Source organism: Fukomys damarensis, unplaced genomic scaffold (assembly GCF_012274545.1).
Source record: "Fukomys damarensis isolate Sample0158 unplaced genomic scaffold, DMR_v1.0_HiC HiC_scaffold_39, whole genome shotgun sequence".
Taxonomy (NCBI): Eukaryota; Metazoa; Chordata; class Mammalia; order Rodentia; family Bathyergidae; genus Fukomys; species Fukomys damarensis.
In genome coordinates, this window is record NW_022900951.1 from 11860300 (window position 1) to 11884850 (window position 24551).

The following is a 24551-nucleotide window of genomic DNA, read 5'->3' on the forward strand; positions in this document are numbered from 1 at the left end:
AATTATTTTTGTTTTTTTTTTTTTTTTTTTTTTTTTGTACCGGGGATTGAACTCCGGTCCTTGCACTTGTAAGGCAGGCCACCAAACCGCTGAGCTAAATCCCCGGCCTTCCAAGCAGATTATTTTAGCACCAAAAGGAACAAGTGTAGGAAATGGTGGCGCAACACTCCCAGTGAAGAGATACCCATGGGAAAAGCTGTTAGAGCCCTTGTGGGTTTACTCTCTAGTAAGGAGAGACGGACATGAAGATACTAGATAAGTGACTCGCGCTGTGTCATATGGTGATAAGTGCTATGCAAAAGAGATAAAGTTGGGAAAAATAAGGCAGACTGGCCCTGCTGGGTGGGCGTGAGGCTGGAGTAGTAAACAGAGTGGTCCAGGTGCGGCTTGTTAGTAAGAGGTTATTTGAAAACGAGCCTGGAGATGAGTAAATAAGCCCGGCAGATTTCTGTGACAGTCAGTGAATTAGAAGATACTGCCCATGCAAAGGCCCTGAGGCAGATGGTTCACAGAATATCGGAGGAGTAGCAGGTAGGTCTCTTTTAAGAGTGGCAAAATGAAGTAAAATAACCACAAGATGATATTAAAGACAACACTAGGGGAACAGGAGAGGGGCGACTATTGCAGAATTTAGACAGGAGAAGTGGTAAGATTTGCCTTATGGTAAAAGAATCCCCGTGGCTCCCCAGTGGAGAAGAGACTGCAGGAGGTGAGGATGGAAGAAGGGAGAGCGATCAGAAGGGCAGTGCAACACTCCAGGTAAGGGATGACGGCAACTACGCCGAGAGGTAACAGAGAGGCATTGAAAACTGCTCACGTCGGGGACACGTTTAGACGACAAAGCTGACCCTGTATCATGAAGGGCTGAGTGCTGGGTGTGAGAGAAGGGTAAAACTCCCCTGAACAACTGGGAGCATAGAGACGCTACCAGCTCGCACAGGGAGAGCGAGTTGGAGGGGTTCAGCAGGAGGTCGGCTTTGGATCTTTGGACGCATTCAATCCAGCTTACTCACCGCATATTCCAAGTACAGATGGACAAATAGACAGGGCAACGTGAGTCCGGAATCCAGGGGCGGGCTTGGCTGAAATTTACAATCTTAAGTGTATAGATGGTGTTTAAAGCCATGAGATCCGTGAATTTCATACAGTGAGAAAAAACAGAAATCAGCCAGCATACTGTGCTCTCTTCTCCCTCTCCCACTCCATTCCCCTCCCTCCCTCTCTCTCCCTCCCCTCTCTCTGTTTCTCTTTGTCCTACCAGGATCTTTCTTATTTTAAAAATGTAAACACAAGTGAACAAGCCTGTTCTTGTTATAAAGTTAAATGATCCCACGCTGTGTCCCTTTGTCTAAAACCATCTGAGGGTTGCATGAACAAGCTGTACAGAAAATTCCTGAGGCTCTCGCTGGGTGAAGGTGACAATGTGGACTATAATTTGCACGTATTAAATCATGTAGTTGAAATAGCAGGCTGCCAAAAGTTAGGAATTAACTAAAGACATGGACAATACAGAGCCAAAGAAAGGGTTTGGGAGAAGTAGCAGAGGAAGTGAATGAATAGAACAAATAAATAAACCTGTGACATTTTGACTTAGAGGAAACCACTCCACCCAGCTGCCTTTGAGCATTTTAAACCCCAAGAAGGGATGGAAATTCTAAAAGATTGTACCCAGGTGTTTCCACATTTATACCACCTCCTCTTCCACCCCCTTCAATTTATTTTTATTCAGAAATGGATCTTTTACCATTGCCATAAAAGCAGTGGAGTAAATACAAATTACCATATGGGAAAGGAAGTTAATTAGGAGAGTGGAATTCATTTACTGCTGCAGGTTGTTATGCTACTGTTGCCCGGCTTCACTCCCAACATGTTCGCCACATGCTTTATTCTCAGAGGAGGGAGAGCTATTTGGAAGTCATCAGTGACTTTTATTTGCCATCCAGGTATAATCTATACACTTTTGAATTCTCCTGAAGGACTCCTTGCCCTTCCCCACATTCCTATTTCCAAACTGAAATGTTTAAAATATCTGCAGGTGATTTTTCACACCCTGTTGTAACTAAACTGTTACTGGTGGGGCTCTCTCCACTAGCTGTAAGCCGCCTGAAAGACTAGGCTGCCTCTGCCCCGTTTGCTGTTGGGTCTTCAGCCCCTAACAGAATACTCAGCACCTGGGAGGTTCTCCATAAGACGGGGCTGACTAAATGGATAGAAAGGATGCTAATCCCGTGTCCACTCAAAAGAACACTTCTTTGTTTTTTGTTTTCTCATTAAGTTTACTGGTGCATTTTAGGTATAGGGCACAGTTACATTCATCATTGGGATCTTGTACCTCTACATGGCAGGTCTTGGTTCTCATTTTCTCCCCTTAACCCTGCCCTCCCTTCACCCCCTCCTCCCTTCCCTATTTACAAAAACTTTATTTCCATTTTTTCATTTTCTCATATTTTTTCCTTTTCCCTTATTGCCTTTCCCCTACTCTTCCCACTTCTCCTACACCTTTAGCTCTTTTCTTCCTCTTTCACATTGTCAATTATACCATTAGGATCTTATGTACCATTATAGTTTTTCACACTAGAGAAACTATTCAGTTATTTACACATGTGTGACATATTTATTTCACTTAGGAGTATATCCTCAGTATGTATCCATTTTCCTATGAATGACTCTAAGTTCTCATTCTTTATGGCTGAGTAGTATTCCATTTAAGGATGCCTCTTTGAAAGTCAGTAGCTCCGCATTCCTCTCTGCCAGCCCAACTTCATCATGTCGTAGATGCTCACAAATAAGTATCCAGCAATTTATAAGTTAGTACAGTATGTCCATGTAGGTCAAGAGGGTGACTGATTTTCTTGGCTGTTCACAGCAGAGCCTAAAATATGTCGTTAGATTTATTATAAATGACCAGCCAGAGAAACTGGTGGAACGAGTAAAGCCAGACATGGTGATGTTGTCATGATAATATAAAGTGACAATCACACGTTTTCGTTGTAATCACAGTGCACTGCCATTTAACAAAGCCAATCTCTTTTCCATGTCCAGCTTCCTAATCATTTAAACTGTGGAGTGTGCTCCTTTGGGGTCATATTAACTGTTCTTCTTTCTATGTATTCTCCTCTGGCCTCACTTTGTCCAAGCGTTGAGTTGAAGTTTTCATTGTTTATTCTCTGTGCACTTTGGCATTACCTAATGGTTTCCTGGTTCTGACTCCTGTGAGAGAAGTCAACGTCAGAAGTTGGGTTTTGCCGAGATATTTTCTTGTCCTTTCCAGGACAGAGCTCTATAAACAAAGGCAAGGTTATCACATATACCCAAGAGCTGCCTGGGAAAAGCAGGAGCTGTAGTTATCAAAGTTGGAACCTTTGTGAAATATGCTTTTGTCTCCATTTTCGTTGCATTCAATCAGCTCAACAAGTGTTGGCTAAGTGTTGAGCGTGGTTTCCTGTGGGATTGTGTAAGGCCCTGCAGGACAATAAACGTTTTGGGGGCACTGAGTAATGCAGCCATTTCTGACGCAGCAGCAGGGAAAATGTGAGACAATTCACTACTGCTGGAAAGAGGGGAGCTGAGGTGTGTTCCTGCAAGGACAAACTGCTTTCACTGCGGTGGACCCAGACGGCGGGACAAGGCAAAATGGTGCGTTTAAGAGACAGGTGGCTGTGCAGTGTCATAACCTACAGGAAAACAGGTTCAGTTTTAGTGTTGTGGGGCCAGAAGAAGTTTATAAAATTGCGGGAGCCCCTCATATGAAAAATAGTACAAAATTATGAATATGAAATTGTTCGGGCTTCCCCTGGGACTTGGAAGGGACCGTGTGATTTGCGAACCAGAGGATGAAGCTGCTATCATTTCACTGCAAATTCAGCCCTTGCTCAAAATCTCATTTGGGGAGCTGTTAAGTCCTTTTAAGTCTCCACCAGCTCCCTCAAGCTTTGCTTGATTTTCTATGCTGATTTTCTCCATACTGTTCTTCGGTCACCTCGCTTCTATGGCTTTTCATATTGTCTTTGTAATTGCTTCCAAAAAGACCAAGGATATTAAGTTATATCTTCTTTTCTTTATATTTTTATCATGTTATTTTAGCTACATGTATTTGTTCTTCGTTTCCTGAGGTTTCTCTAAGTCAGACCCGAATCCTCTCAGATGGAGATAGACAGGGAGGAGATAAACCATAGAGTTGGACACACATTTGGTAATTTAAAAGTTCTTGTGGACCATGATTACTTCATCAGATTTAAAATGGCTCAAATGTATTGCGGTGTAGACCAGTGCTTCTCATGCTCTCATGTGTGCACACAAATCACCTGAGGATCTCGGTAAAAGAGGATTCAGGTACTCCAGGTCTGGAGTAGGACCCGAGAGGCTCTGAGGTAGTGTCAACGCTGCTAGTACGTGGATCACGCTTTGAGTGACACCCGCCTAGTCATCCAAGAAGATATTACAAATACCCTGCCCACGAGGGGTGGGCTCCATCTGCCTTTAAGGCAATGAACCAGGATGGAGTGTCTGTAAGAAAACCTCCAGTGAAGGTGCTACTGACTCTTGTTACCTCCTTTGCCCAACAGCCGCAGGCAGAGGGATAAGAAGTAAAATTGGACCTCTGAAGATCATGTCACTGTCTTCAGTTTTTAAACTTTTCTATGGTCTATTTTAAATTGTGCCTAGGGAATGAGGAGGAGGAAATGTTTCCAAATCATCTACAAGGCTTCTGAGTGCTCCACTGCCGTTTTCTCTTGACTTTTCATAACCCTTAAAGGTGGTTACTGTTCTACTCCTTTACAGTTGGGGAAGCTGAGGTTTAGCAGGGTTAGGTAACATGCCAGGTTGCTTAGAGACAGACAGGGATTCTAACCCACCCACTTTTGCTGCTTCCACCCACCAACCCACATCACCTAAGCAGTATCACTTGCTAAGGTAATCATTACGGTAGCTTGTGGATTTATCACTTTTTGTTTTCCAAAGGAAGGAAGGTACCCAGAGAGAGAGAGAGAGAGAGAGAGAGAGAGAGAGAGTAGTGTGGGCAAAGAGGAGGTAGCAGAAGGAAAGAAGTTGTTGAAACAAATAAAGAGTTTAGAAAAGCTCTATAAGGCACTAAAGATGAATCTCATACTCAAAGCAACTTTTCACTCCAACAGGAATAGCACTGGAATTCTGTCTTCTTTGTAAGAAATGATCTTCTTCAAAATGTCTGGGTTTCATAAATTCATTTTGGAGCAATTAAGATGGGGTGTTCTAAAATACTAAGGATTTGAGAGTGTCGCTGTTAGAGGGTTTTTGTCCAAGTCATGCCTAATCAACTGTAACTTCTCTATTCTGCAGAGTGTTCCCATGCCATAGGGCTTTACCAGGCTCAATGGTGATGGTGTTTGTCCTTGGCGAGAATCCTAAGGCTTTTTAAACCACTTCACCTGATTCTGAGTTAAGCTTTTTGTTCCTGTTTAAACTTAGCATTGTATTTTGTCAGTTATTAAGCAGGAGGATAAGTGGGCCTACCTTTGGGCAAATATTTGAAGATTAAGTTTGTCAAAGGGGTCTCCAGTTTTCCCTTTCACACACCAAGTCCACACTTGGAAGATCTTCCTCCTCCTTTTCACCTACCCCGTCTACTGTCCTCCCAGCATGGTTTTACTACCTTGACACCAACAAAACTTCTTTAGCTAAATGATATGTAAAATAAAAGAGGACAACTAAAAAAGTAAAGGTGCAAGGACATGTTGCACTCATCTCTGAGTTCTAAGGGCTAAAGCTTTAAAGGCACTGTTTTAAGCTGGTCAGGAAATATAATTTTTGGTTGAGTGTCTCATTTACGTATATATATATCTATATATATGTGTATATATATATCTATATATACACACACACACACATATATATATATAGATATATTTCCCTCTGCCTTTCCTCTCTTAGATTCCACTTAAAATTTATTCCAGTATTTCAGGTTGCATGTACTTACTCATTGTTAAAATGTGGGCTAGAATTCTGCTCTGGGGGCGGGGTGGATGTAGTGAAAGGCATGGAAACCAGGGTCTTGCACCTACTACGTAACAGAACTATATCCTCAGCACGAAATTTTGCTACTTAACACTGCTTTGGTGGTTTCTTCTGAAAGATTAAATACAGGTGGCATCTTTCTAACAGTTCTATTAGCAGATTCCTTGAACAGGTCTGGTAAGATCTAAATTTATGCCTTGTTCATCAAACAGCCTGCCTTATTAAGAAAATGGTGCTTTTGTCTGAGCAGAACTCTTTTAGTCTGTTTAGCAATGGAGTGGACATTGAACCCAGAAGGACACCAGAATCTGTCTCTCTGGGCAGTGTCTCAGGTCACTGGTTCAAGGTTCGAAGTCCCTTAGGCTGCCAGGGCTCATTGTTGCATCTATAAAGTGTCTTCTAGGGTTCCTGCCAGTCTTGATATCCCACGGCTGGCCTTCTGTATTGAAGTTTGTGTCTTCTCTGGCTTAGGAGGGTCACTTACTGGATTCTGACGCTGGCACCAGGCTCAAGAGTGTGGGCTGTGGAGTTACACTGCAGGATTTGAACCCCAACTCCACTGCACTAGCAGTGTGACGTGGGCAATTCATTCACCCATAGCAGCTTCCTCAATCTCCTATGTAGTGTGACCATGTCACCACCTGCCTCGTGGTGTGGGATTATCACAAACTACCCCTCTCTCACATAATAAGCTTCCTTCATTATTTTAGGGACAAAACAGCTTTTCCTTCCTGGAAGCTTTCGAGGTAAACTGAATGGACTCCACATCAGCATTTGAGTTTTTTCATCCCCTTTTTCTTTTGTGATCATGATTTGGAGCCAAGTATTTTCACATAAAGTTTTCCATTCAGGTCGGGTAAAAGCGAAAGAGCTGTAACAATGTCTCATTTTACAGATTAGAAAGCTGAAAATTGAGAAGCAAAAGTACTTGGCAACGTGACCCTGCTCACAAATGACAGTCATGTAATCTCCTTCCAAACTCCTGAGCCCACCACCCCATGGCAACCTTATGTATCTCTAGTTAGGTCTGAAATGTGTCTCTCAAACCTGTTTGGTGTCACCCAAGGCCATAGACACACTGTAGGCTCAAAGTCACATGTGACAAACAGAACTGCCAAATTAAGCGTGTTATTCTTATTTTCCTATAGGTCCTAAATAACCAAGTCATTTTAATTCAATATGCACCTTATAGGTGTATAATAGATTCCGTGGTGGTTGCCGCCTTCCTCATAAGAAAATATTGTATTGATTTCTGTCAGGTGGTTTTCACCTCCCTTATGTTTTAATCTCTCTCCAGTTTCATGTACTTATGGAAATAGGCAGCCTGGGCTATTTGGTAAGCAAATTGACATTTCTGTTCTATGTGGGTGGTAATATAGGAGTCCAGCCAAATCCCACCAGCTCCTCTATGCAAATAGATTCCTGTTTAATACTTATTTTATTTTGAAAGGCTTTTCTTCCCAACCAAATTTCTCTTAAATAAAGGTAGACAGAAGAGAGTTTGTAGTCACTGGGCAGGCATTTGAGTCAATTGTAGTACTTGAGCCTTGTTCATTTATTGTCCTAAAAAAAATAGGAGACATTACATTTCATAGCCATCGCCACTTATCACCTCCTGTACCAAGTAGGACTGGAGAAATGCCTTCAATTTAGAATCTAGGCTGTTTAAAGGAGAAAGCAGAAGTACAAGGAAAGGACAGAAGGAAACAGAGGGAGAAGGGCAGGTTCAAGCCTGAGCAGGAGCCACAAAGCCTGTCGTCGAAGAACCTGATCTGGGGATGACAAAAGCACGAGTTGTCATAACAGGGTTCTTGCAGCTTGATAAGGAAGCCCTAGAGTCCACCTTCGGGAGCGGAAAGCTGTGAAGGGCTGGCAGTCCTGGTCCTGGCCAGAATTTCAGAGACGCGGGGTTCCAGGTGTTCAGGACATGAGCATAACCGATTACAGAGCCATAAACATGGCATGTGATCCATCACTGGGAAAGTGTAGGTGTGTAGATGTCATATAAGAAAAGAATCTAAAGGTATATTAGTCTTTTTCTTTTGCCAATCTGTACTGCTTGGTTCTGTGGAGTAAACATGTATCATATATGATTTTTTTAATGCAAGAAAAATTCACAAGGGGCAGAATTTAGGAATGAACACATATGTTGAACTTTGACAAATTTTATTTCTTTGGAAATAGCAAGGCTTGTAAATCCTGGGAGATTTATCAGAGAATGTAATTGAGGGGTTGATACCTTCCTTTCTACTCAATATTCTTCTTTCTTTCAGTATATTGAGACCAATTTGTGAATGTCGGTGGTTTCTGCAGCTCACCTTATTACTTTTTATATAAAATTCTAAAAGTCTGATCTTTAATGTCATGCATGTGGATATTCTATAAACAAAAAAGTTTGTGTAACATTATGGAGTACTGAGGAAAACTGCATACTACCTTGGACATTGGATTTGCATTTTGAAAAGTACTCAACATCATAAATTGATCGAGTATATGAAAAACTTCATGAAAACAAGGCTGTGATGCCACCTCACCCCAGAAAGAATGGCTGCTATCATGAAATCAACCAATACAAATGCTTCTGGGTCTGTGGGGAAAGAGGAGCCTTGCTCCACTTCTGGTGGGAGTGCAGACTGGTGTAAACACTGTGGAAATCAGTATGGAGATACCTCAAAAAACTAGGATTAGAGGTCCCATTTGACCCAGCTAGTCCCCTGCTTGTTATCTTCCCAAAAGAATTAAAAGCATAATACCATGGTGATATATGCTCACCCATGTTTATAGCAGCACAGTTTGTAATAGTTAAAACTTGGAAACAGCCCATATGCCTATCAACTGGAGACTGGATAAAGAAAATGTTGTTTGGCTGGGGATTTAGCTCAGTGGTTCTGCCATCTGCCTCACAAGCGCAAAGTCATGAGTTAAATCCCCAGTCCCCCCCAAAAAAAAAAGAAAAGAAAAGGGAAAAGAAAATGAGGTGGTTTTTTAAAAATATTAAATGGAGTGCTACTCAGCCATAAAGAATGAGAAATTAGAGACATTTATAGCTAAATGGACATACATTGAGGCCATACTCTTATGTGAGATAAATAGATCACACATGTTCTCTGGTGTGAGAAACTAAAAGTGCAAATAAGGATCAAAAGGCATAATAGATAATGTGAAATAGGAAAGAAAGGCCCAAAGGATAACGGAGAGTGAGGGGTAAGGGAAAGGAAAAAATATGAGAAAAGAAAAAAATGGAAACAAAGTCTTTGTAAATAGAGAGAGGTTGAGGGTTGAAGGGTGGGCAGGAGAATGGGGAAAAAACAAGAACCAAAATACATCATGTAAAGGTACAAATTTCCAATGATGAATGTCATCATATTGTATACTTAAAATATACCAATAAAGTTAATTTTTTTAAAAAAACTTCTGAAAAGTAAGCTTCCTGTTCAACTAACCAGATCTATTTAATAGGCACTCTGTCTTGAAGAATGTTTCAGCTCTAGACATAAAAGGAATTTGTCAAGTTTTTACACCTTTCCTGTTCTTCGTTTTTAGTACATTATTTAAAATATAGAAACACAAATTGCAAAAGTCCCTGTAACAGTGTCTAGTGTTCAGCTCCACCAAAGGGGTCTATCACTTACAAAAGAACAACTTAGTAGTTTCCATAAATTTTCAAGCACATTCTCTTTTAGTTGTAGATCCCGGATGTAGAAAATAAACTCCTCAAGCCGGCCTAGGTGTGGAGTCTGCAGTGAGGCAGAAGTAGAAAGTAGGCACACTGCTTCCCCATCTCTTCCCTGTCTTCCAACCTAAAGCAAAGAAAGCTCAGAGTAACCACAGTGAATAGCACCCATTATACTCAAAAGAAACCCTTCACTTTTCTACTTTCCCAAAAGAATTAGCCTTTTACAAATTAGATAATATCCAAAGCAAAAAGTACCGAAGAAGTTTCATGAATAAGGTTTCTACTACTCCTGTCCATAAGCCAAGCGATGCCCTTCAGAGGACATTATAGGGAGTAACACATAGGGGTCCTGATCCCGGTACCTAATAATAAAAACTCGCTTTCTTGACTCCCTCTTGCAGAGTTGCATGGTCTATATCAGGATGAAAACTGATTAGAACTGGTGGTGGTTTATTCAATACCAGGCCAAGTTTCTTAGTTTCCCCTTCTTTCCATTCCCCTATCATAGCGGGCTCATGATAGCCCCGGGCCAGTGCAAAGTGTCCTCTAGTGATTTGCACCCGCCTCCATCTAGACAGAGCAATGTCTGTGTGGGCGCTTCCTGATCAAGAATGATAAACAGGATGCAAATATCTTCTTTTAATGTCTGACCATGGAACAGACAAAGGGAATACAAGTGATGGTTCCTTGGAGCAGTAACATTTTGCTCAGAGAGTGAGAGCTAAAGTTAAGGACCCACACATAGACTGTGGCTCTCGGGAGGCCAAGGTGAGTAAAGCTGATTCCTTTTAGATCACCAAAGATCTGAACTATCGCCCTTCCTAACTGAAAATGATGCTGCTGCTTCACAAGGCAGAGAAGAATATACGAAAGTTTATCTCAGTAGCCTGCTGCTTAACGTTGTTATTTTACTTTGTTAGACCTGGTATCAGACTAAGGCTTAAAGCAACAGTCTTAGTAGAACCAAAATATCAATGCATTTATTTTTCAGGTTTGGGAGTAACAAGCAAGAGTGCTGTTACTTTGTAAATATACTTTCTTTAGTTCTTTTAGATCTCGTTTGAGAACATTTTTGCTGCATTTTCATATTTCTTCTCTTTATTCTGTCTCGAGCATTCGTTTTAATTTTAAATTCTCTGAAGTATTTAAAATTATACCTATATGTTTTATGTTGAAGATTTGGGCATGATCAGGGGCCGTGGATATCATTTATAGTAATATCAGCATCTCACAGTGATTTAGAGAATTTCACCAAACCCTGACCACATTAATGGAGGAAAATTTCAGTTGCTCAATCACTTCATCCATGGTAAGCTGTCTGGAGTGCAGAATGTTTAAGGAATACAGAGCATTTGGATGAGGTGATCCAGAGGGTGGTGCAAGGGTAGCAAACATATGATTCAGAGTGGGAGATGTGTCACTGGATGAATAAGTTGTTTTTTTAAAATTGACATATCTCTAAAACTCAGAGCAAAAGAAGTAGGAAAATGTAGGTACATGTGTAGTTCATTCTATAATCCTAAGTCAGTCTTACTTTTAAAACTTAGCATTTACACTACCACTGGATGAAAAGTAGTTGAGTAAAATATAAGAAGGCTAAGAGAGAGCCTAGCTACATACTGCAGTTGTTTCAATTATTTTCATTTCATTTAGGATGATAATATGGATACAAAATCCATTCTAGAAGAACTTCTTCTCAAAAGGTCACAACAAAAGAAGAAAATGTCACCAAATAATTACAAAGAGCGGCTTTTTGTTTTGACCAAAACAAACCTTTCCTACTACGAATATGACAAAATGGTGAGACTATTTATTCCATTGTATTTATACCGTGCAATTTATGTTTTCCCCTCAGGCTCCACAAAGTACTTGATTGGTTATGATAGAAGATTAGGTGTCTTAGCTTATATAGTGAAGATCAACTTGCGTCCACCTACTGCTTCATCTTGGTTTAACCAAAGTACTGTGGACTCAAAGGATTGCAAAATATTAATTAGCTTTCCTAAGGCAAATTGTAACTTTAGAGTGATAGTTCTCAACTGAAGGAAATTTTGCTTCTCTGGGGACATTGGACAATAGCTAGAGACATTTTAGGTTGTCACAACTACTAATAGGGAGAAGCAAGTGCTACTAGCAGCCAATGAGTAGAGGCCAAGGGTGCTACTAAATATCCTATGATGCACAGGACAGACCCCAGACCAAAGGTTATCCAGCCCTGAGTGACAATACAGCTAATGATCAGAAATGTTTCCTTCAAGCAATCCTGGAAATAAGACTATCTCGGTACAATGAGTAAATTTCAATCATAGTAGAAATACTAAAATACTCGCATAAAATTGAAACAAAGTGAAGATGTTCAAGGAGTCAACTCTTTATTTTCCTGAGTATGGTAGCTACATAACAGGTGATTTGAAACACATTTCCCAATTCTCTACTAAGATAAATTAACTACTGTTTAAACACTCGCTTTTGGAGGACCATATGTGTGTTGTGACCACAGTTGAGAAATATACTGTTCTCATTCAGTTTTGACTATTATGGAGTAATAGGAAGTGATCCTCCACTAACCAGCTCATCCCCCACCCTCCTTCCCTAACACAGGCTTAACTGTATGCCTTTCCCTGTGCACCATGGTACATCCCTCAAGATATCTCATATTTTGCTTTTTAATTCAGAAAAGGGGCAGCAGAAAAGGATCTATTGAAATTAAGAAAATCAGATGTGTGGAGAAAGTCAATCTTGAGGAGCAGACACCCGTGGAGAGACAGTACCCATTTCAGGTAAAAGGTGGAACAACATGACATTGGGTGGATGATTCTTCCTATAATATTTTCTTTTATGAACTCAGACTATCCAGGAAAAGTGATATCTCAAAATTATCCAGGAAGGCAGTTATGACACCTGGAATGCTTTCAAATAGGGGGTGAGCATTTTGCTAAAATTCTGTCCACCAATCTGTCTCGCCTTCAGGAAGGGAAGCAAGATGAGTGGCCTAACCTGCCTTGGGTCTGACAACCTCTCTTATCAAACCTTGCCCAGTGTCTCTGCTGTACTACAGCAAAAAATACTGATCTTGTTCCAAGGCACTTACAAAGTTGGCAAAACAGACTAATGAGCACACCATTATAATGCAGTGAGGGTGAGCATTAAGATGGAAATCAGCAGAGTACATTCGTGGTGCCCCAGGAAGCAGGAGCTTCGCTTCTCATGCCATGTCTCTCAGACAGGTGTTCGTTGGAGATGACGCTTGTTTGGAAAAGATAAATAGAGTTTAGCCCAGCAAAGATGAGGAAGGAAGCATGGCAAAAGAAACGGCATGTGTCATGTAGGTGAAATAGCAGCATCTTTGGGTAAAGAAGTCCCCTGAGAGTGAGAGAGATGAGCATAGAGAGGTAGGTAGGGCCAGGTCATGAAGGGCTTTGCCATCATGTCAAGGAATTTGAATTTTACCCTGAACTATTTTAAACACTGGCATGCTGTGGAGAGTATGCCTATAGTAGCTGTCAGCAGTGGCTTGATCTAGGCCACGCCCTATTTTTATTATATCACATACAATGAGACCTTTTGGACCTAAGGCAGATGAGTTGTCCTTCTGATGGCCCAACTGACTACTCGATGCTAGTAGTAAGGACCCTTGGCCAAGAATGAAAGACAAATATCCAGTTGATCAACAACCAGACTTCCCATGTCAACGAATATCAGCCAATTGAGAGAAGCCAGGGGGAGTGTGCTCGTGGAAGAGGCTGCAAACCCACATCACGGGGACACGGGGTGCTCAGCAGCACCCAGGCTTTGGCTCCCAGCTCCTCTGCTTATATTTATATGACCATAAACACATATTCAACATTTTTCTGAGTACATTCCGTCGTTTGTTTTAAAAAAAGGCATACTCATTTTTTCATAGACTTGAAATAAGATTAAAATATTAAAGTATCTAGGAAAGAGCCCAGCAGCTCTTAGATATTTTTTAAATGGTGTGTTTTATTTGCCAAGAGTAGCACAAACCAGAGAGGGGATCTTGAAAATACATTGTAATCTTCAAACATTTAAACAAATACCTTAGGAATAGAAAACAACTTATCCTGGAGACTCCTGGGGTGCCACGTGATGCAACAGACAGAAGGAACATGGAGATATAGTTTTACTCAATATAAGCATGAACTGTAAAGTGATTAGAATATGTGAACATTGGCGAAGATGTCACAGCAGAGTATAGGGCATTTCATCCCTGTGGACATGTTTAAGGACCAAGCAGTTGAAGATTTTTCTAGTGGGCTGTCAAGAGGATCGTATACTGGGTAGGTGGATGGAACAGAACACTCCTAAGATAGAGGAAACGTCTCACATGCAATTCTCCATGGCCTGGGCCGTCCCAACTGAGACTTCAATGTTCACTGCTGTCAGCTGTGTCATTATTGTGATTTTTTCCAAAGCTTTGAAGTATCAACAAATTGAAAAGTGGAGGATAGAATAATTGTATATTTTTTCATCTAATTCCAAAGCTAGTGTATATCATATAGGAACACACTCAGGGTTTCTGCTGAGTAACAGGAATTTTCAGGTGCACCAGACTGAACTATGATGCGATTCCATCAAAATGCACCCCGTCCTTTCCTTTCCAGATTGTCTATAAGGATGGACTTCTCTATGTCTACGCATCAAATGAAGACAGCCGAAGTCAGTGGTTGAAAGCATTACAAAAAGGTAATAAAAAATGGCATAAGACAAAATGACCAATAACATTGTTTTGGGGCTTACACAGCAGTAAAAAGACTCAATGCGAAAGAGAATCTACTGGTTTTCCTACCGACCTCAGAAAATGTGTCAGACTCATCCTGTTTGCATTCCCATTGTCACAGATGGGAAGCCTGTGGATCCAATTCCCTTTCCTGCTCAGCACAGAGCTGGCTATTGTGTCTTCCCCGCAGCTCTGGGGAACCCAGGCCACCTGCTGTCCACCCACGTCACCATAGCAAAGTCCAGGCCCCTGTGGGGCTGTGTCAAGTCCAGTAGCTACTGTGGTTTTGATGTTTACAGAAAGTTATATCTAGTAGTTGCTGAGCACTGGCCATTTGCCAGCACTTTGTCAGATACTTGGAAAGCATTTTGTTAGATAATCCCAACAATTCTGTGGAAAGGGGTGATAGTAGTCTTCATTTCCCAGACAAGTGATGTCAAAAAAAAATCAGTCAGGTGTCATAAACCTAGTAAAGGGATCTCAAACCCAGCTTTTTAACCAGTGTATTGTAACCATTAGACAAAACTGGGGTTTTAATGGAGCTTTTAGTCATTGATTTTTTTTTTAGGCTGCCCTGGTAACAGGGCCTTTAGTAGAAGGAGAAAATCATTAGTAATTTGACACTATGATGTTTCCCTCTGTGATATTTTCATTTTAAAGATGACTGATGGAGGATAGTATTTAACTCAAATGAATGACCCTGTTTGTGGAGTTTCAGGTATTAAGCTTCTAGATGGGGAAGATTTGATTTGATTTAGGTTTTAGATTGTAGCTCTTTCTGAGTGTACCTCAAATTGCACACACCTACTCTACTTTGATACAAATACATCCTTTTTCACACAAAGAACTTAATTTTCCCATGCATCAAAGTATTTAACAACCTATTCTGTAGAATAATCAAGTTGCCCATTGAGAGAGAGAAGCTTCCCTGTACCCACCATCATGTCAGTGAAATAAGAAAGACATCCTCAGCAGAAGAGTCAGACAAACCAGAAGGCAAGTCCTGGTTCTGCCCCTCGTCATCTATAAGTAACATCTCTGGGTCTCAGTTTCTTGACCTGTAAAATTGAGGGCATGATTTGTTCTCTCCTATAACGGTCATGAGCCACAAAAGATTGACTCATAAATATAGTAAAGTATCATCCTATACAAAAACATGAGTCATTGTGGTTGGTGATCATGAGGCTTCCAAAGGAACTGTAAGGGATTTTCCACCTTTGGGGATTTTCCTGGGAGTCTGGTGCTACATAGACGCCACCTATGTGCAGTTCTTGCTTGTACTCTAGGCCTCTATTTGTGGGTTCTTTTGGGACCATGTGTGCTGTACAAGCATGAGTAGCCCCCGTGCATCACATGCAATGGCATATGGAATACAAAAGGAAAACAGAGAGAGAGAAGCAAAATGACCCTCGTGCAGCTGCAGAGTCCTCCATACTGGGGCTGCCAGATGCACAAGTGATTTCAACCTATTAGTAATGCTTTGGGCTGCAAATAAAGTCACCAAGCAGTGTCTAAAACAAACCCACTTTTGTTCTTCCACAGTAACAAATCCAGAGGCAGGCAGGGCACGGACAGATAATCAGTAAGGGTGCAAGCTCCTCCTAGCTTTCTGCTTTGTCATCCTTAGAGAACCCCGGAGAGCTTTCCTAGAAGTTCCCCTGAAATCCTTTGTCCTCATCACATCATCGAGAACTGTGTCTCATAACCCTCTCTGTGATCAAAGGAGCCTGAAAGACTGTATCTGTTCTCTTCCAGCCTCTGCTGGAAGATGGTGAGAGAGAACGGGAGTGGGACTGGGTATCAAGTTGACCAACAAACCTGACACAGGAAAACAAAGAGGTTCTATTACTCAAATATTTTTCCTTACCTAATTGCATTATGATGCAATGACTTTTCCTCTTTTTGTGTCTATTATCTGATCCAAGAATTATAAACTGAGATAGACATCGGAGGCATAGATTTTTCCAGATGGTGACCCACACTTGGAAAGTTTAGACTGATTCTGTAGCGACTTAAGGAGTGTCAGCTATCATTGTTTTTAATTCAGTTAAATGGGTGTAGATAAATGTGTCCTTCCTTCTCAGATGAGGAGATTTTTTTTCTTTTATTTTTTAAATTATTTTGGTTGTTTTTGGTTTGTTTTAGTTTTTTGTTTTTTTCTTGTTTTGTTGGGGTTTTTTTGGTACTGGGAATCGAACTCCAGCCCTTGCACTTGAGAGGCAGGCACCAGAACCACTGAGCTAAATTCCCGGCCCCACCTTCCTTCTAAAAATTAAAACCAAAGTGGGTATGGCAGAGTAGTGGGCATCTGTGCACCAGAATGTAGTAGAAAAGCTTGGGGCTATCAGAGAGGCTAATTACTAGGCTTAATAAATTTGAACAAATTATACCATCCCAATGTACCTAACTCTGCAACAGCCATGATAGCAATAATGGCTAGCCCCAGGGATGTTGAATAGACTAAATGAGATGATATACACAAGGGAAAATATGTACATGTAAGCCCCACCACCTAAAAATGACAACAGGAAGGCAAGTAATGTGCCAAAGGAATTCCAATGACCATTTGAGACCAAGATTAGAAATCAGTGTTTTATGATATTAATTCCTTTTGTGTTCTGGGATTCTTATAATTCCCCTTTAATTCTCAATAGTATAGTTTCTATGATAGCATTTTTAGCTAACCCGACTGAGTTAAACTAAGGGAATGACACTACCAAAATCCACTGTTCATCGAACAGCTATTTTGGGCCATTTACATACCTTAGCATATATCTTCCCAATGACTCGGCAAAGTAGTTATGATTATCTCCATACATTTTCTTGAGCTGGGGCTGTGAAGGAGGAGCAGAATGCTCCTGAAATTGTGAAATCAAGACGAGGAGTTAAAGTCACACATAGTCTCCCCACTAGAAATATTCCTGAATTATTTTCCACAAACATCTTGCAGTTTACTGTGATTTAGTTTAAAAAAAAAGACTAATGTGTTATAGATACACTTCAAAGTTAGACTTTCATTTCTTTGGCATAATCATTGTCCTAATCCTATGGTTTTATTAAAAATGCACCTAGTCCAAGAAACCTTTCATCTCTTAGTATAAGCATGTCAAAATCATGAAAGACAAAAAAGGATAAGAAACTATCCTGGATCAAGGGAAACTGCACAACTAAATTCCACGGGTATTTCTGGACTGGACCCTTGGTCAGAAAAAAGAAGTAATTAAAAAGGACACTGTTGAAAGCTGGGTGTGGTGGCACACGCCTGTAATCCCAGCACTCAGGAGGCCAAGGCCGGAGGATGGCTGTGAGTTTGAGACCAGTCTGGGCTACATAGTGAGTTCCAGGTCAGTCTCAACTACATGGTGAAACCTTGTCTCAAAAATTTTTGAATATGATATATATATTAATTATATCCATGTTAAATTTTCTGACTTTGATAATTGCATTATTGTGATATAAGAGAATACTCTTTTTAATAGGAGTCACATGGTGAAGTATTTACAGGTGATATATTTAGGTCGTGATATCTGCTATCCACTTAATCAAAACAGTGATAAAAGTTTTTTGAATAATTATAATATGTATAGGAAGAGAAAAAGCTAACTTACAGTTGGCAATTGGTGAGTCTAAGTAAAGTTTATATAGATGTTCATTGTACTATTCTTGCAACTTTTCTGCACATTTAAAATTTTTCAAAATAAAAAGTAGAACAAAATGTATTCTATTCTATGACAACCTTCTTTATTTTTGCTAGGATCGGTTCCTACTATCCAGCCTTCTTCTGCCACAACAGAGCATTATGCACTGTAACCCATTCCTACCTTTCCAGATGTATTTCTAAAATCCTAACAGCAAACTAATCTGTATATGTATTTTTACTTGCTTTTTTAACAATTTGAAAGTGGTACATTCATGTGTTGTTCTCACTATCCACATGGTTAAACTCTTCTAACTTTGTGGTTTGTTAACATAAGTAAAAGACCTTTCTCCTTTTGGAACCATTGGCTCTTGCCCTTAGTTGCTGGCAAGGTGGGGTTTTCATTGTTTTGTGATGACAGCACTCACCAAATGTGTTTCTTCTCTTGGGCCAATGTCTACTTAAATCCTGTTTCCTTCCTGCCTGCTCTTCAGAGATAAGGGGCAACCCGCACCTGCTGATCAAGTACCACAGTGGGTTCTTCGTGGATGGGAAGTTCCTGTGCTGCCAGCAGAGTTGTAAAGCCGCCCCAGGATGTACCCTCTGGGAAGCATGTAATGTGTAACCCCTTGTTGGGCTGAGCCGGGGTGGATGGTGCCCCATTAGACCAAACCTGCCAGGTTCCAGAACAGCTTGCCAGGAGGCGTAATAGGCTGGGTGGTTGGCATCACTTGCAGATACTATGTAGCGCGTGAAGTCATTTCTGGGGTTGTCTGAATCATGTTCATTAACATAATAATATTAGTTCCTACCATTCAGTCATTTAGTTGCTACCATTGGTTCCTACCTTTCAGGTGGGAGAAATATTTTAAAAGTTAAAATCACTAATCAAGCAGTGAGCTTTTATTTCCTCCAATAATTCTTCCTAGTGAAAGATAAACTCTATGGGGGTAGAAAGTGGTGAACATGTTACCGTGGTTCAAACACCTAGGTTTCCTACTTGATTAAAAAATCAGCTTTCTATTCTTATAAATAGCAACCAAAAGAATAAACCAAAAGAACTCAACATTATTGTTTCTTTTCAGATGTATAATAAAAGATAAAATTGAAGCAACACTTTCAATCATTAAATATAATGTATGCAATATATATATGTATAAAATGAGGTCCAGTTCTAAAAGATATGTTAGCTGTATGTGGCTCTTCTCTCCACTGTGAAGAGCTAAGAAGTAATGTCTCTTTACAGTAGTCTTCATTTTTCCCAGTGCTTTCGCCTGGGATCTGGCATTGTTACTTCAGTCCAAACAAGAGCTCTGACCTTGCCCTAGATCCTCTGGAAGGAGCAGGAATAAGGCCAGAGAGAGCACTACCTTGGGATTAACTTCCTGCACTCTATCTTCATGGCATTCACAACATGTCCTGGGTGCCAAAGGTGCTCTGCTAGACTCTGACAATAACTCCACAGTGCAGGGGTGTTGCAGCTAATGAGCTGCTGTGATATTGTCTACTTGCCCAATTATAGTTTTCTCTCGTGGCTTCCTCTGCTGAGATACCAGGCATCCCATGGGCACAGGTGCTAGAAAGGAAAGAGCTGCGTTTTACTGCTTCTTTCTGCTTCCAAAATGCCCTGGTCCACTCCCTTTACAGGATACATGGCCTACAAGTAGATTGTCCGTATACCCCAGGTTGTTTGGACCCTTCTCATTCCATGCCTGGTGATCTGGCATGATTGTCTAAAGCACACCCTTTCACTGTCAAGAGTGATTTTGGTCAATTAACTATAGGGTTGCCCCACTGATAGCTTCATACTCATAGCTTAGACAGTTATTTCCATGTGACAATGGGAATAAAAATCAATAACTCATAAGAACATGATCAAAGTGTGAGAAAAGTTTGCTTATGTATTCAGAAACTGCTTATTCATTTTCAATAATTATTAAAGTATCCTGTATAAGCCAATTCAAGAGGTACCGGGCATGGATACCGATCCATAGTCATAGGTACTACCCAACAGGATTAGAGAGCTTTGACCCAAGTACTAGGTGGGAACGATGTATGAATGTATAATTTATAGGGTTTTGAAAAACTTAAATTTTCAACCCAGACTTGTGAGAATATCAATAATTCATGGCGAAGGAGTGTGTTTGAGTTGAGCATTATACAGAAAACCTACAGAATCATTCCAGATGTCGTGTCTAAATTGAGTTAATCTGGAGTGTTGTTTACACAAGCCAGCTCAATCTTTTGATTTTTAACATTGGATGGATGTTTTGTTTGTTAGTTTTATTTAAGGTTCCCTTTGATAGTACTTGCTTTTACTTTTCAGATGCTGATCTACACATTGCAAGCAATGAAGAGAAAAACAGAGCTCTCACTTTCCCAGACAGGGTGGTAAGTCATCATTTTAAAAATGTTTTTCATAGTCAGGATATATTACAGAGCAACCACAATTAAGACTAGAAAATGTGGACTTACTGGGAGTAGTGGCGCATGCCTATAATCCCAGCACTTTGGAGGCTGAGACAGGAGGATCACCACAGGCCAGCCCAGGCTACAAAGGAAGTTCAAGGCCAGCCTGAACTACATAGCAAGACCCTGTCTCAAAAAGAAAGCCAAAAAAAAGGAAAAAAGAAAATGTAGATTTTGTGTATACTGCTCAGCAAAGAAAGAAAAACACAAGCTATGACTAATAACGATAGATGACAATGCACAATGGATTCTAACATAGAACCACTATAACATTTTATAATTTTCTATTAACTGCTAGGTCTTTTCTTAACTAGAGTCACCAAAAACTAGGTGCACATGATTGAAGTCCTTAAAGCAGCATCCATGTGACAAGTAGTCGTTACTGTTATTCTTTCCCTGCCAGCGGCATGGCCAAGACTGCCTCGTGGAAGCATCCTTGTGATGAAATGGGACTCCATGGGGCACCAGCACAAAACAACACAATTCCCTCCGTGATACCTTCAAAAGCAGTCAGTGGAGTTTCTTCTCTCTCTCCAGATAAATTCTTAAGCAGATTCGATAGTTTTCCAGGCAGTCTCAGGTGATAAGATTTTTCCAAATAACTAGTTGTTACAAGAACAGGCTCTGACTTGTCCCATCCAATGTAATAATCACATGACTCCAAACATTATTCCAGTTTACAACATCTCTCCTTTACCTAGCTAGGGCCTGCGCCAGCTGACAGCCTACTTTAGAGGAGGGGTCATGAAGAGGCTGAGACTTCTGACTTCAGGGTTAGAGGCAAGGAAGAGGGAGCTAGTGAAAAAGAAATGCTCATACAAAGCGTTAGTTAGTGGTGCCATCTGGGTGAGTACTTCTCTTCCTGGGGACAGATCTAAACATAATGTTACAACAGGAGAGAAGTCCTGGTACTCCACTCTTGGATTTTCAGCCCTAAACTCTTCCACTGGATCAATTTTCCCATCTTGTACAGAGTTCCTTTCAGTACAGTTCGCAGCCAACTCCTTGCCAAGGGTGGAGTTGGTCTACAGGAAAGCAAACAAAACTTTGATTGCTCTGGAGAGTTAAACTATGTGAAGCTTGCTCTCACAGTGCAGTCTGCTCTCTTTTTGATCTCTTGCTTCATTTCATAGCCACAGCCTCCCACTTTCAGGGTTCCCAGGAAAGTGCCAGTCTCCTCACGTGCGAGGAGAGTTATAAAATGGCCTCCCAGTGCTTCTCTAGAAGCTCACCCGAAAAGAGGACGTGTGTACTCTTTCATCAGGTCTATGATATGGGAGGTACTTGCTTATAGCTGCACATATTCACACACTCTTACTTTGTTTCTAATGTAAAAACACATAATAAGCTGGATGTGGTGGGGCATACCCATAATCCCAGATACTTGGGAGGCCGACACAGGAGGATCACAAGTTTGAGTTCTACCTAGGGAAATTAGCAAGACCCTATCTCAATTTTTTTAAAAATGTAAAACAAGGCTGTAGCTCAGTGATAGAGAACCCACCTGGGCTTGTTCCTGAGTACTAAACAAAACAAAACAAAAAAACTCACAAGTTTTTGTGAACCAACATAAAGGACCAAAATAATCCATTATTATGCTAGGTTAAATAGCCCCCGCCCAGAGATTTCATGCCCATCCAGAATCCCAGAATAGGTTCTTATTTGGAAACAAGATTTTAGCAGACGTATTAGTTAAACATTAAGATGAGATCATACGGGATGAAAGTTGAGCATAAATCCAAAACTTGGTGTCCTTAGAAGATGAGAGGACACGGGTAGATTCATAGAGAAGAAGGCCTTGTGAAGACCTGGGCAGAAATTTGCTACCACAAGCCACAGAACACCTGGAACCACCAGAAAGCAGAAGAGGCAAGGAATCTTTTCCCCTAACCATATACATCTTGACTTTAGACTTTTGCTCTCCAAAATACTGAAAGAATATTTCCTATTATTTTAAGCTACCAAATACGTTGTAATTTGTTATGTCAGCCCCAAGAATCAATTTTTACAGTTTTGAGGTTTCACTTTATTATCAATGACATTATTGTTTGTGTTTGGATGCTTGCTCCAGTCCTAAAATTTAACAATTATGGTCTTTGGGCTGGGGTTGTCACTCAGTGGTGGAGCACTTCTCTAGGATGTGGAAGGCCCTGAATTTAGTGTCCAGCCTCACACATACAAAACTTTATAATCCTAACAGCAGTGTCCCAAACAGACAAATCTACAGAGACAGAAGGCAAATAGTGGTTGACTGGGTCCAAAGAGGAAGTGGGGGTTGACTACAAATGGGGACAAGGGACCCTACTGGAATGATGAAAGTGTGCTAAGACTTGCTCAAGGTGATGGTTGTACAACTTGGTAAATGTTACTTCATTCTATACCTTAAAGATGTTAATTTCTATAGTTTTTTTTATCTAAGAGCAGAGGATAATTTAAGAGCTGAGAACCATTCCATATTGTCTCTGGCTGGGAAATCTTTGGAAACTGTGTTGAAAATTATCAGTCAGGCAAATCAGTGGCCTGTCTGGCCTCAGCTTGTTTTCATTATAAGCTGTCCGAATGAACTAGGGATCAGAGAGGGTATCGTGAAAAGCATGTTTTCCTTTGTTTTGTTTTTACCAGAGCACTCAATAGAAAATTTATTTTCTGAATGGTGGAAATAAAAATGAGCTCTTCTGTTCTGTTCAGATTTCCATTTAAAGAACTTTCCAAAGCATTTATCTTTGTTGAGAACATGCCTCATAGCTTAGAAAAAACAGTATTCGGTACTGTTGAAATACTCAGAACGTCAAGGCCTCAACTCCAAACAAATGGTATCCCTGGAAAAAAAAGTGAATTTCAATATGAAAAATTAAATTTAGAGCTCTATTTCTCTCTTTACCACTTTGTCTCTCCCTTTGTTATCTCTCTCTCTCGCTCTCTCTCTCTCTCTCTCTCTCATTTTTAATGAAGTATAACATGTACTTAGAGGAGCACACAAATCTTAAGTGTTCAGCTTGGAGAATTTTTACAAACTGAACACATCTGTCAAAAAGACGCCCCGATTGAGAAAAGGTCATAGAACCCCAGGGACATTTTGCTGTTCCTTTTCAGTGACTACACTCCACCGACAGTAATCACTAGCCTGACCTACAATAATCAGTTGCCTGGTTTGCCTTTACATAACTAGTTATCTTCCTATCTTGTTCAATCAATGTATGATTCACAATTTTTAATTTATTTTCATTGCTTATAGATTTCTACTGTATGAATATATTACTGGGTTATTTCCTTATTTCTGCTCTAACAAATTTCCAAAAATGTAAAGGATTAAAGCAAAGAAAATTTGTTCTCTTATAGTTCTGAAAGTCATAAGTCTAAAATGGGCCCACAAAACTGTGTTCCTTCTGGGGGCTTTAGAGGAAAACTTATTTCCTTCCTGAGGGAAAAGAAAAAATACGAGAAAAGGAAAAAATGGAAACAAAGTCTTTATAAATAGGGAAGGGTGGCTGGGGAGAAGGGAGGACAGGGGTATGGGGGAAAAATAAGAAGTAAGATATATCATGTAAAGGTACAAGATTCCAATGATGAATGTAGCTATGCTGTATACCTAAAAAGTACCAATGAACTCAATGAAAGAAAAGAAAACTTATTTCCTTCCTTTTCTGGCTTCTGAGAGCAACCTGTAGTCATTGGTGACTTTTCCCTCCACCCATCCTCAGAATCAGATGGGTAGTGGTAGTACCTTCTCTGCTCTTGGATCTCTGCTTCCCTTGTCACACTTTCTCTTTAATTCCTGAGAACCCTGCCTCTCTTTTAAAAAGGGTCCTTTAGATTGTATCAGACCCACCTCTGTAGTCCAGAATAATCTTCTCATCTCAAATTCCTTAATCACAGTCTGCAAATCCGGGGGATTAAGACATGAACATCTTCGAGAGGCCATTACTCAGTCTACTGCAATCACAAGATATGTATTATTCTTTTTGATGAGCACTTTGGTGGTTTCCAATTTTTAATTCAAATAACTGTGTTATGAACACTGAATCTTTTAGCTTCAC

The 24551-nt window shown here is 40.5% G+C and overlaps 1 protein-coding gene across 1 annotated transcript in view; it reads left to right on the forward strand.

The window, feature by feature from the left end:
- Positions 1 to 3519: 3519 nt before the first annotated feature.
- The window catches only part of Bmx (BMX non-receptor tyrosine kinase), a 54910-nt gene continuing 33878 nt past the window's right edge, over positions 3520 to 24551 (forward strand). Inside the window, exons 1-6 of the mRNA XM_010645179.3 lie at positions 3520 to 3636; positions 11324 to 11470; positions 12346 to 12450; positions 14293 to 14374; positions 18540 to 18659; positions 20372 to 20436. Of these exons, the coding sequence (XP_010643481.1) occupies positions 3634 to 3636; positions 11324 to 11470; positions 12346 to 12450; positions 14293 to 14374; positions 18540 to 18659; positions 20372 to 20436 (522 nt within the window). The 5' untranslated portion in view covers positions 3520 to 3633. The remainder of the gene's footprint in view (positions 3637 to 11323; positions 11471 to 12345; positions 12451 to 14292; positions 14375 to 18539; positions 18660 to 20371; positions 20437 to 24551) is intronic.